General features: G+C 38.9%; 1 protein-coding gene across 3 annotated transcripts in view; it reads left to right on the top strand.

Moving 5' to 3' along the window:
- Positions 1-4,800: 4,800 nt before the first annotated feature.
- Positions 4,801-15,312, top strand: part of TNFSF4 (TNF superfamily member 4) — a 28,029-nt gene continuing 17,517 nt past the window's right edge. Inside the window, exons 1-2 of one of the 3 annotated variants that reach the window (XM_025404787.1) lie at positions 4,801-4,918; positions 9,831-9,992. In XM_025404787.1, the coding sequence (XP_025260572.1) occupies positions 9,840-9,992 (153 nt within the window). In that variant the 5' untranslated portion in view covers positions 4,801-4,918; positions 9,831-9,839. Of the gene's footprint in view, positions 4,919-9,702; positions 9,993-11,463; positions 11,712-15,312 lie in introns of those variants that run through there. The other 2 variants (XM_025404778.1, XM_025404796.1) reach the window with 2 other exon arrangements.

A 15,312-nucleotide genomic window follows, 5' to 3' on the forward strand; every position in this document is an offset into this window, starting at 1 on the left:
AAAAGAGAAAGAGAGAAAATCACGGCTCATTGCTATATGTCTCTCCATCTGCCCTCAGTCTGTGATCATAAGGAACCATTTTATGTGGTTCTTTATGTGGCAGGGCACCATTTTGAAATTAATAACTTATTTTTTTCCCTAGCTATTTCCTTTTATTTCCTGGCCCCATTTAGTTAACTTGCCTATGTTCATTACCTTTGGGGGAAGGAATGTGGTGGCGCAAAGCAGAAAAAAAGATTCTCTTGATTTTAGAGTTTCAAAAGCTCAGTCCTAAAGGGGAGCAGAAAATGTTTGATGAGTAAGCGGAAAGCTTTCTGGTCCCCTGATGATGTAAAGATCCCCTGGGCTGGAGAAAGAAGGGAATTAAGGGGATGAATTGGGTGCATAGATGAGGGTAGATGCCCATGTAAGGGGATTCCTACCCTGCTGATGCCTAGGGTGAGGATGGGGCTTAGCCAAAGCTCACATACGTTTTAAGATGTAAGATGTTGTTATGGAAGAAAGTTTCTAGCGTCTTGTCAGGGATCTGCCCTTAGTCTTCTGAGTCTTTATCCACTCACTCTTTCTGTTAATGATTTAACTAAGTGCTTTTCAAATTTCATGTGGATGCAAATCTTTTTAAAACAGGGATTTTGATTTGATAGGTCTGGGGTGGGGCCTGGGATTCTGCTTTTCTAACAAGCTCCTGAGTGACGCGGATGCAGCCATTTGTGGACACAGACCACAGACCACACTTACCGTAATTATTGTGCACTTTCTATTTGTAAGACAATGCTAATGGTGTCAACATTGTCCCATACAAACCCTAGAGCAACCCCAAGAGGTAAATCCCATTGAGGATTTGGGGCAATTTTAAAACGAGCTCACTGAGGTTCAGTTTCTCATGCTATGATTGGGATAAGGATATTGATGATTGCTGATTGCACCTGAAGAAAGCTTTAAGAGGTGTTTAATGCAACATATGTTAGTGAAAGAAAAAACGCTAAAAAGGCTTACAGGGTTTTTTGTTTGTTTGTTTGTTTTGTTTTGTTTTGCAACACCATAATATTTACTTAGGCCTACTTTGTCTAGACATGCTGCTTGGTGTATTACATAGACTATTTTATTCTAGTTCCAAAATAGGAAAGACATTTAGGAATAGAGATTCTTATAAGGACATTGAAGATAACAGAATAAAATTCATGTTTTCATAGAGAATGATAGGTAAAACTTTTGTTACCACAGAGGATAAAATTCATGTTAGCACAGAAGAATTTAGAGAAAGGTAGAGAAACTTCAAGAAGCAATGCTCTTTTGGTACCATTTTATAATTTCCGTCTATCTTAGTCTGCTTGGGCTGCCATAAGACAACCATAGTATGGGTGCTTAAACAACAGTTTATTTTCTCACAGTTCTGGAGGCTGGAACTCTGGGTCAGGGTACCGACATGGTTGGGTTCTGGTGACGGTTCTTTTCTTGGCTTGCAGATGACCACCTTCTTGCTGTGTCCTCACGTGGTGGTAGAGAGAGATGGCTCAAGTTCTCTGGTGTCTTTTCTTATAAAGGCTCTAAATTCCATCAGACCAGAGCCCTGCCCTCGTGACTCAATTACTTTCCAAAAGCCCCATCTCCAAATACAATCACATTGGAAGTAGGGCTTCAACACATGAATTTGGGGTGGGAGTTGCAGGAACATAAACATTCAGGCCATCACACCAAGTGAGTGGTTTGGTACCGTTAAACAAGCAGACAAACCCAGATGATCTTGGTTTAACTCCCAAAGCTGTTGTGGTTAGGTTACCCTGATATTCTGGTTCCTTGTGTTAAAGATGTGGTTAGTAATCAGGCAGAGTGTTCCCAGGAGGATTGAATGAAAGAAAGCTTTTGTGCTTGACACAGAGAAAGCACACAATAAATGGAAGATCTACTCCCATTCATCAATAATCTGAAAAGAAAAGATCTAATTTAAGTTTGTTCAACCCGCGGCCTGTGGTCCACATGTGGCCCAGGATGGCTTTCGATGCAGCCCAACACAAATTTGTAAATTTTCTTAAAACATTATGAGATTTTTTTTAGCTCATTAGCTATCACTAGTGTTATTGTATTTTATGTGTAGCCCAAGACAATTCTTCTTTTTCCAATGTTGCCCAGAGAAGCCAAAAGATTGAACATCCTTGATCGAATTGACAGGAAGAAGTTATTTTTTTCTTACTGGATTAGTAACTGTGTGCATTTGGCATATTAAGATCTGCTTAGATAAATTGTTACTAGGCATCTAGGCCACACACAGAACTTGTATTTCATGTAAAAAGATCAATAGTATCACACACAGTTTAAGAACAGGCTCTAGAGTAAACAAAGCTGGATTTGGATACCAGCCCTGCCATGTGCTAAGTGTGTGACCTTGGCCAAGATAGTTCATCTCTCTAAGCCTCAGTTTGTCTCAACTGTAAAATGGGGAGAAAAATAGTACCCTCCTCATAGGATGGTTGCTGAGGAGTGGAGAGGTGTTTCAGACAGCACAATAAGCATATGCAAAAACTCAGAGAGTGAATATCGTATTGCCTCATTCCTAATCAGTTATGGGCATGGATGTATCCAAATCAGGGTTTCTCAACCTCAGAACTCTTGACATTTGGGGCTGATAGTCTTTTGTTGTTGATGGTGGTGAGGTATTCTGAGTGGAATATTTATTAACATCTCCAGCCTCTATCCACTAGATACTAGTAGCACCCTACCCCCAATCCAGATAAACACAAACATCTCTAAATATTTTCAAATGACCCCTAGGTAGATTGCAAATCTACCCTCAGTTGAGAAACATAGGTTTATGCTAATTCCAATTTATACTCGATTGAATTTATTTTGAAAAGAAGAGGAGATTAGTGTCTCATGTATTCAGTATAGATTTGCTTTTGGAATGATTTCTATTTAAAGAAAATTATCTTTTGAAGATGAATTAAGTTTCTTTATCTTGATTGTGTTGGTTTCATGAGTGTCTACAATTGCGAAAGCTCATCTAATTGTACACTTTAAATAATGAGATTTATTGTCTGAAATTATATTTTAATAAAGTTGATTTTTTGAAAAAGAAAATTGCTGATATCCTATTGTGAGTTGAAAAACGTACTTATAGATTTTTACATGTTCTTGGCATTGCACACATTTTAAATACACGATTTAAAATGTAATTTTTTTGTGTGTCAAAAGTCTGTCTAGATATTTGCTTTCTATAATGGTGTGGTACATCGTGGGTATAGTTCCATACAGAGAAAAATTTCGGTAGCTGTTTTGTGCCGCTAAGTTTTAGAATCTGTCATCATGCCCCAAAATAACTGCCAGTGGTCAAGATTTAAAAAAAAATACTAAGCAACATGAAGAATGAAAGGGAAAATTGGCACCAGAAGAAAAGGGGTTGACAAGTGAGAGACTAATGAGTCTGAAACCCAGATGGAATATCATCACACGAGTTCACATATGTATTTCAACTAATGGTGTGCATCCGGTTTCAATGAAAAGTACACATTTCAGGTTTGCTAATCTTTCAACTCTAAGATCAAAGTCCAGCCACCAGGAGACTTCTGTATTTAATAGTGCTGTTTTCAGTATTGTTTAGACTCTCAGTATTTCTGCTCCTGTGAACAGTGTGTTTCAGCTCTATTACAAGCAAATTCAGTTTGGCCCTGTGAGAGTACAATATAGGACTCCTAACCTCAGGAACTTGCAACGTCATGGGGGAGACTAAAATAGATTTATTTATTTATGTGTATTTTTGAAATTTTATTTTTATTTTATTTTTTATTTTAAAAAGTTTTAAATTAATTTAAAAAATTGCGGATACATAGTAGGTATATGTATTTATGGGGTATGTGAGCTATTTTGATACAGGCATGCAATGTGAAATAAGTTCATCACAGAGAATGGGATATCCATCCCCTCAAGCATTTATCCTTTGAACTACAAACAATCCAATTACATTCTTTAAATTATTTAAAAATATACAATTAATTTATTATTGACTATAGTCACCCTATTGTGCTACCAAATAGTAGGTCTTTTGATTCTTTCTTTTTTCTTTTTTTTTTGTATCCATTAACCATTTCCACCTCCTCCCTCCTCCCCGTGAAATAGATTTAAATAATTACAAGACGAAACAGAGCATAATAAATGCTCTCAACACAGAGGTGAAAACAGCTGCATTCTTCTGGGAAATAGGATGAGGTTTCCTATCATAGAAAGTAATGGTGAAAGAGACCTTAAGTGGTCATTTAGGGAGATTCACAAGTCTGACTCTTATGGACTGTTTTAGAAATATGGCTTCAAAAGACATCATTCCAAACCTAGTGCTATAGTTTTGATGTTTGTCCCCTCCAAGCCTTATGTTGAAATTTGAGCTCCAGTACTGGAAGTGGGTCCTAATGGAAAGTGTTTGGGTCATGAAAGCAGGTCTCTCATGAATAGATTAATGCCCTCCTTTTGGAGTGAGTGAGTTCTCACTGTATTAGTTCCTGCAAGAACTGGTTGTTAAAGAGAGCCTGGCATCTCCCTCTTGTATCTTGCTTTCTCTTTTGGTGATATCTCCACACTCCAGCTCACTTTTACCTTCTGCTATGAGTAGAAGCACCATGAGGCCCTCACGAGATGCAAATGTTCAACCTTGAATGTTGCAGCCGTCAGAATTGTGAGCCAAATAAACCCTTTTTCCTTATAAGTTATCCAGCCTTGTGTATTCCTTCATAGCAATACAAAATAGACTAAGACACCCACGGAATCAGAATTTCTTTTTTTTTTTCTTTTTTTTCCTTTTTTTTTTTGAGACGGAGTCTTGCTCTGTCGCCCAGGCTGGAGTGCAGTGGCCGGATCTCAGCTCACTGCAAGCTCCGCCTCCCGGGTTCCCGCCATTCTCCTGCCTCAGCCTCCCGAGTAGCTGGGACTACAGGCGCCCGCCACCTCGCCCGGCTAGTTTTTTGTATTTTCTAGTAGAGACGGGGTTTCACCGTGTTAGCCAGGATGGTCTCGATCTCCTGACCTCGCGATCCCCCGTCTCGGCCTCCCAAAGTGCTGGGATTATAGGCTTGAGCCACTGCGCCCGGCCGGAATCAGAATTTTGTGAGTGAAGGAATTAGGAGTCAGAATCATTAAAAAGTTCTCCTAGTGATTCAGATGATAAACTAGGCTTTGGGAACTACTGATCCTATCAACCCTCTACTTAATGCTAGAATTCTCTGAACAGAATTTCTTCAAGATTTTTGTTTAGCACTTTTAGAACACAGTAAGCTCACTACGTCACAGGACAGCCCTTCATGGGGAAGTGTGTAATGTGTAGGGTTTTGATAGTCAGAGGTGGAGGGTAAGGTTGTTTGAGACAGAGTGAATATTAGAAATAATCAGAAAATAGAGGGAGATAAGTTTGGAAGGAAAACTTGGAGCTCCTGCAACAGGAAACCTGTGCCAGGAGGAAGGACTTGGAGAGCTGACTGCAGGAGCTCAAGTGAGGAGTAATAAGAATTTGGATTAGAAGCAGTAGGAATGACGAAGAGGAGGAAAGAATAAGCTGCATTGCAGGGCTAGCCTACAAAGCGTGGTGACTGGGAACAAGGATGATTCAAAGTCGATTTTTGGATTTTGAGGTCCTGGAGTACAAAAACCATTACTCAGGACAGTGACATTAGGATCAGGAGTAGGTTGAGAAGGCAGATTACAAATCATATTTTGACATTAGAAAATGCATTTGTTTCCATCACCTCCCACATCACTCTATCACTCGTCCCAGGGCAGAGCTTATCTATGACTCCGTGTGTGCTCAGAGATTGGCACTGAGTACACTCTCACAATGTCTGGTGAATGAAGAGCCAGTGTAAGTGTCTTCTACTCTGGTATCCTCCCTGCTTTAGTTTAGGACCTTATTTCTCACTTGAGTCCTTGCAAACTCAAGGTCCCTAGCTTATACCACTGTCTTTATGTGTTTTAGAACAAGGCACTCCCTATGGGTTTATAAATTAGAAAAAGAGCCTTCATTTAAATGAGTACAGCCCTTTGTTCAGGGCTTGGGAAGCAAAGTTGACCTTTGTGGGATAAGTGTCTCCCTTCCTGCTGGAGGAAATTGTGTCAGGATGGAGGGCTTAGAGAGCTGACTGCAGAGGTGGAATTTTAGATCTCATTCATTCCCTCAGCTGGCACGGAGCACCCTGGAAATGTCTCCCAGTTGGCCAACTTGATTCTGCCTTGCCATCCCTCTCTCTTTTCTACCCCCTAGAATTGTTTCCTGAAGTACCTGCCATTTCTATTTCCCTCAGTCAGAGTGATTTTTTTTTTTAAATTCTGAAATGTAATCATATCACATTCTGCTTCAAACCTCTCCATGTTTCTCCAGTGCCTGCAGTATGAAGTCCAAAGTTCTTAACTTGTAACAAAAGTCCATTTACAACAACTTCTTCTGAGCCTCTTCTCCAGCAGCCACTCTCCTTCACCGTCTTCCTCTTCAGCTGTAGTTCCCTGAACTGACACTGCACAAACAGGCTCCACTGCCCTCACTGCTGGCCCAACGGCCACTGCCCCTCCCCAGTGCCCCAGACGGCCAGACTGCTTCTCGTTTCTCCCAGATTAACTTGATTCATCTCCGGGAAGGTGTTCCTGTCCTAATTCCAGTATAGATTAGCACCTGTCACCCTGCACCCTTCCCTCCTGCACTGATACGTAGGACACAGAACTTTCCAGGCTGTGGACGTTCTGCTTTCCTGTCTGTGACCTCCCTGAGGACTAAAAATGTGTTTTGTTCCTGTCTTTTCCTCTAGTATTTGGCTCAGTCTTGTTGAATGGACAAATGAAAACCTGACTTAGAGATCAATGAAAAATATATATTTTTTATCACCAAAAAACCCCAAAACCAAAACCCAGACACCAAAAATTCCAAACAACAAAACCCTCAAACCAAAAGTAAATAAATAAATAAATAAATAAAAATTCAAATGTTTTTTGCTTCTTTCTGAACATGAGGTATCTTGCGAGTGGTCAAAGCCCTTTTCTTTTCCATATTTTCTGTAGTCTTGAAATGGCTATTCATTTAGGAGGTTAATGATCTATGGGAAGATAATTACTGTGGTTTATTTTGTATCCTGTGGCTTTATTTTAAGGCTGATTTGTTCTGGTGTGCTAATGTATTTAATATTTGTGAGATACTTTAAGAAAAATTGCCGCCAGGCTTGGTGGCTCATGCCTATAAACCCAGTGCTTTGGGAGGCCAAGGCAGGAGGATTGCTTGAGGCTAGGAGTTTGTAACCAGCCTGGGAAACATAGCGAGTCTCTACAAGAAATAATAAAAAAAAAATTAGCCAGACCTAGTGTTGCTTGTCTATAGTCCTAGCTACTTGGGAGGCTGAGGCAGGAGGATCTCTCAAGCCCAGGAGTTCTGGATTACAGTGAGCTGTGACTATGCTACTGTACTCCAGCCTGGGCAACAGAGCAAGACCCTGTCTCTAAAATAAATAAATAAATAAATACAAATGAAAAAAAATTGCCCATAGATTTAGTAACGTCTCCAACCCCTTTAAAAACAATTAAACTTTGTTTTTTGAAAAATTTTTTGAAGATGGAGGACTCTGCCCATGTGCCTGAGACTGAAAGGTCAGCAATGATAACTCTAATAGTGATTTCATTTGTTAAAATGCTAGACCAGCCCAATGATGAACTTTGGAATGCCTAGATAGTCTATCAAAACGTTGTGCCTGAAACTTCCAGCCTGATTTGTATGTGTGTGTGTGTGTGTGTGTGTGTGTGTGTGTATCTCTCTTCCCACAAAGAATGTGAAGAACTGTGAAAACGTGTTCAATAAACAGAGACAATTAAGTGTAAAATATCACTTAAACATCAACAAAAATTACAACTAGGCAAAATATGGTAGTAGGATGACAAGACAATAAAAATGAGAGGTGTGTCATCAAAGTGTTAGCCTAAATGTGGGTAGAGATGACTCTGTGCAAAGATTTTTCTTCCTCAGAGCCATGATATTAACAGTGAGAAGAAATGCTGCTTAAGGCACAAGTGTGTGCATGGTAAATGTTTATTTTTTTTCAGTCTCTTGACAGTAATTTAAAAATGTTATCTATGATTTTCAGCAGGCATAGTTTTTACTACTTTTTCAGTTTATTCCTTGTTTCCAGTAGTATTTATGGCTTTTTTTTTTTTTTTTGCTTTGACTCTTAGTCATTTTTTTAAAATTGATGAGTAAATAGTGATTTTAATACTCTTTTATGATTAACTATCACACAAAAATTGGGCTTTATGCACTGATTTTTCCTTCAACTTTTTTCTCCACACCCTGTATGTAACACAAGCTTTGTTCAAAGGAATAACTATGACAAATATGTTTAGATACGACTTGATTTATAGTTTTGGCTTGGAGTCTATGATATTGAGCCTTAGTTACCTTATCTTTCAGATAAAACTTAAATTTCTGAAGACCAATATGTTCTCAAAATGCAAGGTTTAATTATTGTAGGGAAGGTATTATTTCATATTTTAATTTATTAATACTGTAGTCATAAATGTACTTTACATTTCCCACAAACTTTCTCTTTTAAATATGCCTCATTTCCATGTTTTCTGTGAAGTGGTATATAACAGCTCATACTGTCAATATCCAAAATATTTCTCCCTCCTTTCTTTACATATCTGTTGGGTGCCTTATGGGGAGCTCAGAGGGACATACTTGGCCACAAAGAGAGACAGTTCTGTCTTAAACAGCTTTTCCCCAGCGTCCCTTTCCAGTACAGTGCCAGGCTCATATGATGTACTCAGTAAATATTTGCCAATTTGAACTTGACATTATAAGTAATTTTATCATTTATTTCATTTCACTGTTTATTTTAGTGGTAAAGGGTATCTGGTATCTATTGATAGAATACTCTTACTTTCCAAGTTCTGAGGCCAGTCACGACCTCAAAGAAAGAAATAATCTTCAAGGCTTATTTACATCTATTCATTTGTTCGTTCATGGGAAAATTATGTATGGGAAAAATGTAAAGTGGAAGGAAAGAGGAAAATGATACCCTTCTGCTTCTTTTCTGGTATGCAGAAAATTAATCATATAATTTTTTATTGAATTTGCCTCAAAGGGTTAAATGAGAAAAAGATTGCAAGGCCATCTAACACAGTGTCTGACACATAGTAAATGCTTCAAAAAGGTAGTTTGTTTATTTCTATGCAGTAGACTACAACCAAGGATCTCACTCCTTTACTTCTGCATGACCCACTGTCCTATTTTCTTGTTTTATCTTTTTCATTCAAGAATGATCTGTGTGTGCTTTCTTTCTGAATCTGTAAGAGGGGTTCAATGTTTAGTTACATAGTAAAGTGCAGATAAGAACCTTGGGCCAGCATTTCCCCTAAATCTATTCTATGATTTAAGACACCTTGGGGGAAGGTATATATGAGCTCCTACATTAACGGATGATGATTTTTATCTTTACCAAGTGACCCACAATTTGTTACTGGTGCAATGAGTTAAGAAAATAGCATACTTTTATGACTGTCATTTCACAGTCACTCAAATCAGAACTGGAATGTCACAAAAACAACTCCCTGTTAGCCCAGAGGAAAAAAAAAAGAAAGAAAGTAAAGGGGAAATTCAGATTAGTCACAAAGAAGTTCCCCCGCCTGCCTGCAAAAGTTGCAGCGTTAAAACTGAGAGAGTCCGCTTTGCTCTTTCAATCGCCTTTTATCTCTGGCCCTGGGACCTTTGCCTATTTTCTGATTGATAGGCTTTGTTTTGCCTTTACCTCCTCCTTTGTGGGGAAAACATCAGTTTTATCCCAGGTTCCCCTTTTCCATATCTTCATTTTCCCTCTACCCAGATTGTGAAGATGGAAAGGGTCCAACCCCTGGAAGAGAATGTGGGAAATGCAGCCAGGCCAAGATTCGAGAGGAACAAGCTATTGCTGGTGGCCTCTGTAATTCAGGGACTGGGGCTGCTCCTGTGCTTCATCTACATCTGCCTGCACTTCTCTGCTCTTCAGGTAAGATGCACCACTGGGCGCTGTTTTCCCACCAGCTCGTGCTGATGGCAGCTGCAACAGCCGCAAACAGTCGCTTGGAAATAATCTTATGCCAAAAGTGTTGAGTTTTTTTTTTTTCCCCTCCCCACAGCAATCATAAAGTGTGGTTAAACGCCCTTCTGTCTCTCCTTTCCTTCCTTCTTTTCAGCAGTGGCAGTGGTAGGGCAGAGTGGAGGTAGGGCAGAGGCACAGCTTTTAGATCTTTTTCTTTTTCTTTGCAGTGCAAGAATCCTGGTATCCCTTTATAAGCTGTCACTTTGAAGCTTTGAGTCACTGATATACCTGGTCTACCCATTGTGATAGTAATGTGTTTGATCAGGCAATTAATATTAGAAGGAAATAAGAAAGAGACCAGTTCCACTTTCCCATAATATTCATAAACTCTATAGACCTGCAAGGTGATTTTCTTTTTAAAGAATGCTGAAGGTATCAATATTAATAGGGGAGCAATGTGTGTGTGCATGTGTGTGTGCCTACATGCTCACTCATTCACCCCAATGATTTAATCAGATATTGTTTCTCACAATCTATCTCTTCCAGTCATAACTTAAAGACATCATTTCATCTTTTTCCCACCTTATTAAATACATCATGTAGGAGGAGATTATCTTTCTAGTATTTTTCCCCATGTAATTAAAATATTTCCATTTTTCCTTCACTTTATTCTTGTTCCGCACTTCTGTCTTTTGCATTATTTTTTCTTATTCACTAGTTCAGATATAAAAACATTATTAGGTATTTAAAGATGTTCTTCACTGCAGAAGATGCCACTGGAGAAAAATAAATCTATACTCTCCTCGTGTTCCTTTGTTGAGCTAGTCTGATAATCTTGTTTTCCAGCTGGTTGCTTTGGTTTAGAAATGTTTCTCCCTGATAAAGGTCAGGTAATACAAACTTTGATTTCTGATTGTCTTGTCTGAGATTAAGCACCTCCAATGAAACCAGAATGAGATGAGCAGTCTTGGCAAATGCCTGGGCTTGTTTCTGCCTACAGGAAATAGGGTTTTCAGTGCATGGAGGCTGGTAAGAGTGTGTGTGGTTATGATCACTGTACCACAGACAGTGCTTGTGTCTCCAAATTCCAGAAGTGTAGCTGGTGTCACGCTCAGGTCTGCAGACCAGTGAGCACAACAACACACTCATCTTCTCCTCATCACACCACACGGTTACGTCTTCTCGCAGAACTCTTTGGGTGAAATTAAAGTAGGCGATTCGGGGAGAGGGTGTGGGGGAAGAGTAAGGTGTCCGTGGCAGGATGCCCAAGACATCGACCGGATGCCCAAGACATCGACCGGAATTAGGCTCTTTTGAGAAGAAAACAAAGAGAGTAACCAAATATAGAACAGCTGAGTGCATTCACCAATCTGGGAGCCCTAAGAGTGCTTTTTCTAACAACCACAGTGTTACATATTTCCTTACACCATGGGATGATAAAACACAGGACACATGGCTCCATTCAAGGCTAACTGATTGCACGAGGGCTCTGAGCAGGAGACAGCAAAAGGTGAAACACAGTTGTACAGCTTGCTGGTGGTTGGGGTCACCTTGGACTATCAATATCCAGGAGATGTTGAGAAAAAGAGGGGGTCCTTTCCAACAAGCCATCCAGCAACTCTGGGACAGAAGGAAAGCTGTGGGAAGAAAAGCAGGGTGCTGGTTTCTAGGAGAGTAAACCTCATGGTGAGTGATCTCTAGGGGAGAATTAGCTTCTATAGTCCTGGCACAGAGACGGAAGCAAGACATAGGTGGTTTATTTGAGTTGTTTGCTTAAGAAACATGCTTCTGTCTACTCTGAATATAGATTTTTTGTTTGCTCAGATATTTGAAATTCTTCACTTGATGTTAATTATAAATTTTTTATTTCTAATTAGCTAATGTAATTTCTTATATTGTTATAGGATCTGGGACAGCACAATGGGTCCTCACATTTAATCTCGTGTTTATTATTTACACTTCATTATGAGAAGGATAGCATAGATGGGTTGTGTGTGTTTTCCCTAGAACCTGATAGTTTACCAAATAATGTTGGTGGCAGTGGTAGCAGCAGTGTGTGTGTGTGTGTTTGTGTGTGTATGTGTTTGTATTTGAGAGACAGAGAGAAACAGAGACAGAGAGATTGAGAGAGAGCATTGTAGAGCAGCTGTTGAAAAAGAGACATAGACTAGTAGCCATTTAAAACTCATCTACAATACTGTTTGGAATTTTGATTGAGGGATTGGGGGGCGGTGGTAGTGGTGGTGTTGGTAGTGGTGATGCAAGTCAAACCTCTATTTTATAAGACATAATGTTACAGTGATGTGTATTGGAGGTGAAATAGAGCTGAAATGCTTACCATTTACCCAGTTAAATTGGACCTCTTTTATTGCGAGAGAAAAGTTTTTGGGAAATAATTATGATTTTCCCCTTTATTTCTTAGATTTATTTTTTTAGTCTATGAAAAATTGCCTACATGAATGGCTCTATAAATACAGAGATAGCTACCAAGCTCCATTTGGCTGTCAATTTTCCTTTCAATCAAGTTTATTTAGTAACCTCTGTTTTCTCATCACTGGATTAGGTCTATCTACAAACATGAAATGCAGAATATTTTGTTTTCAAGATGCCAGAAAAATGTTAGACCCTACCCACTCCTCATCTAATTTACTTTCCTCTTTGGGCCTTGATTTTATCATCTGTATTATGCGAAAGTAGGATCAGATGATCAATAAGATGTCTTCCAGCTCAATATCTTATGAATATATAGTTTATATGTTCATAGAATGGATATAAGGATTTGAGAAATACAAAATGTGAGTTAGTAGATTTTTGTGTTTAAGCTTATGGATTTCCTGGCTCCTAAGAAGGGATTGAGAGGAATCAAATTCGCACATTCATACTTTTCTATATTTAGGTTATATATTCTGTACATATCTAAATAACCTATTCTGGATTAGCAAAACACACTTTTTATAAAAGGGAAAGAAGTGAATGCCCTGTAAGAATATTCATGACACAAGGTATATAATTCAATGCTTCTATCACCAAAACCAATACACACTGTTTGGATGTTACATTGGGATGTCCACTTAAATTGTCAGGTTTCCAGTCTTACTTGGAACTTCAGCTATGGAACAAAGTAGAAAAGGCTGACCTATAAGGTGTGAGAAACCTCATTGAAACCATTGAAACTTGGCTCTTCCAAGATTCATATCACCTTTATCATCACCCTCAAAGATGTGAAGGCTTTTAGTCATTATTTTTTCAGCAATTCCTACCGTTAAAGGCTTACATTTTTATCACTTTTTTTCAGCTGGGAAAAACAGAAGTGGAGATACTTAGAAAAGTGGGTTGACCAGTTCTGTATCAGTGAGAGCTGGAATTAGAATTCAGTTTCTTAATGACATTTTCGGCTACAACTTGGACCTTTCTTTGTATCATTTAATAAGAGAAAGAGGAGTTTGCTGAAGAAAATCTTGTTTCAGATTAGCTTAATTTAAATGTCTCCATGTAATTTAGCAAGTTTTTAGAAATTCTTTTTTAATGATAGACCTGCAAATAAGATAATTTCAAAGGAATATGAATTTGCTTTACATAAGTAAATCTTTGAGAATTAAAACATAACATCCAAAGTTGACTTGGCTTGTCATAAGGCATTTTGTGGCTTCTAAAGGAGGCATTAAACATATAGAATCATTGAATTTGGGGGCAGGTATTAGATATAGTCTATTTACAGATAAGAAAAAGAAACCTAGAGAGGGTAGGTGAACCATTCGTGATCACTTAGCTAGTTAATTCACCAGAAACTCCTGATTCCTACACTATGGTTCTTCCTATTATCAATGAAGCCATCCTTACATAGATTTTTTTCTACTGAATGTTTACTTGTGCTAGGTACTGTTTGAGGCATTGGAGATATAAACATCTATTGGAGAAGGTTTTGAACTATTTGCACTCACAGTCAAGATGCAGGGTGGGGACAAAAGAGTGACATGCTCAAGGGACAATGGGAAGATGAGAAGAGCGAGGGGCTGCCTCAGCCTTCTGGGGAGTCAGGGAAACCTGCAGTGGCAGATAATGCTTCAGCTAATACTAGAAGGAGGAGGATAAATTCTTTAAGCAGACAAGAGGATGGGAATCGGTAGGTAGGGGCGGGAGTCTTACTAGGCAGGAACAGCAAGTTTTCCTGAATAGCTCAAGTTGAGTATTCCTGTGGGAAAGTGGTGGAGATGAAGCTGAAAAGCTGGTGAGGTGGGAAGCAGTTCACAGAGGATCTTGTGAATCATGCTAAAGGAACACTCTTCATTCTCTCCTACGCCAAAGGAAATACAGGAAAAATTACCAACATTGTTAACTCTCCAAATTTTGCTTCTCTTGTGTGGTCTGTATTTTAGCAAATACAGAAAGTGAGTCTAATCCGATCAGCACTAGGGGGCACCACAGTAAAAGTAACCATTCTCTTGTGTCTGAAGACAGCTGATCCTCTTTTCCTGAAGAGTTGATTAGAAAACTTCTCAGGCAGTCAAGGGCTCATCCACATATAAGAGAATGAACAATATCAGGGGCAGCTAATATTATTCACTATTTGCACAGTGATGATATTTTCTAAATGAAGTGTTTAGATATATGTTTTGGTCCAGGTACTCAAAATAGGACAGAATAATTTGGATGGGAATGATGTGGAAAATATTGCACATTTATACACATATAGATCCAAATACACACACACAGAGGAGAGCTGGGAAACAAGCAGGAAGGCTCTAGGTATAGATCTAGGGATACAATCTCTCTGTTCCTCTTCTCTGACCTCAGTTGCTGGTTACTAGTACTGAGTAGACCCAGCCTTGTTTAGGGGCTGGCCACCTTGGCCTTCCACTTCTTCTTCTTCTTCTTCTTCTTCTTCTTTTTTTTTTTTTTAAAATATATATACCAATTACTTCCCTCTCAAATGGCAGCTTCTCCCACTTCAGGGATTCTCCATTCATGGAAAACGAAAGTTAATCCTTTTGCATCATTTGGGTTAGAGGAGCTACATACAGTGTTGTTGTTACTATTTAACGAGGGAAAAATAACCTAGCTGAGTTATAAGTGGCAAGGTTTATGTCTCCATAGTCACTAATGAAATACATGGTAGAGTTGGATGGAAACTGAATTTTCCAGCATCCTATGCTTTGTATATTTCGTTTGTAGTCACCCATGCTTTTGATAACCAATCTTTCAAACAAAGGCATTAAAACATTTGCTTATACAAAACGATAAGACATCACCTCAGATTTTGGAGGAGTTGTTGAAGTATAAAGGGAGT

Source organism: Theropithecus gelada, chromosome 1 (assembly GCF_003255815.1).
Source record: "Theropithecus gelada isolate Dixy chromosome 1, Tgel_1.0, whole genome shotgun sequence".
NCBI classification, from domain to species: domain Eukaryota; kingdom Metazoa; phylum Chordata; class Mammalia; order Primates; family Cercopithecidae; genus Theropithecus; species Theropithecus gelada.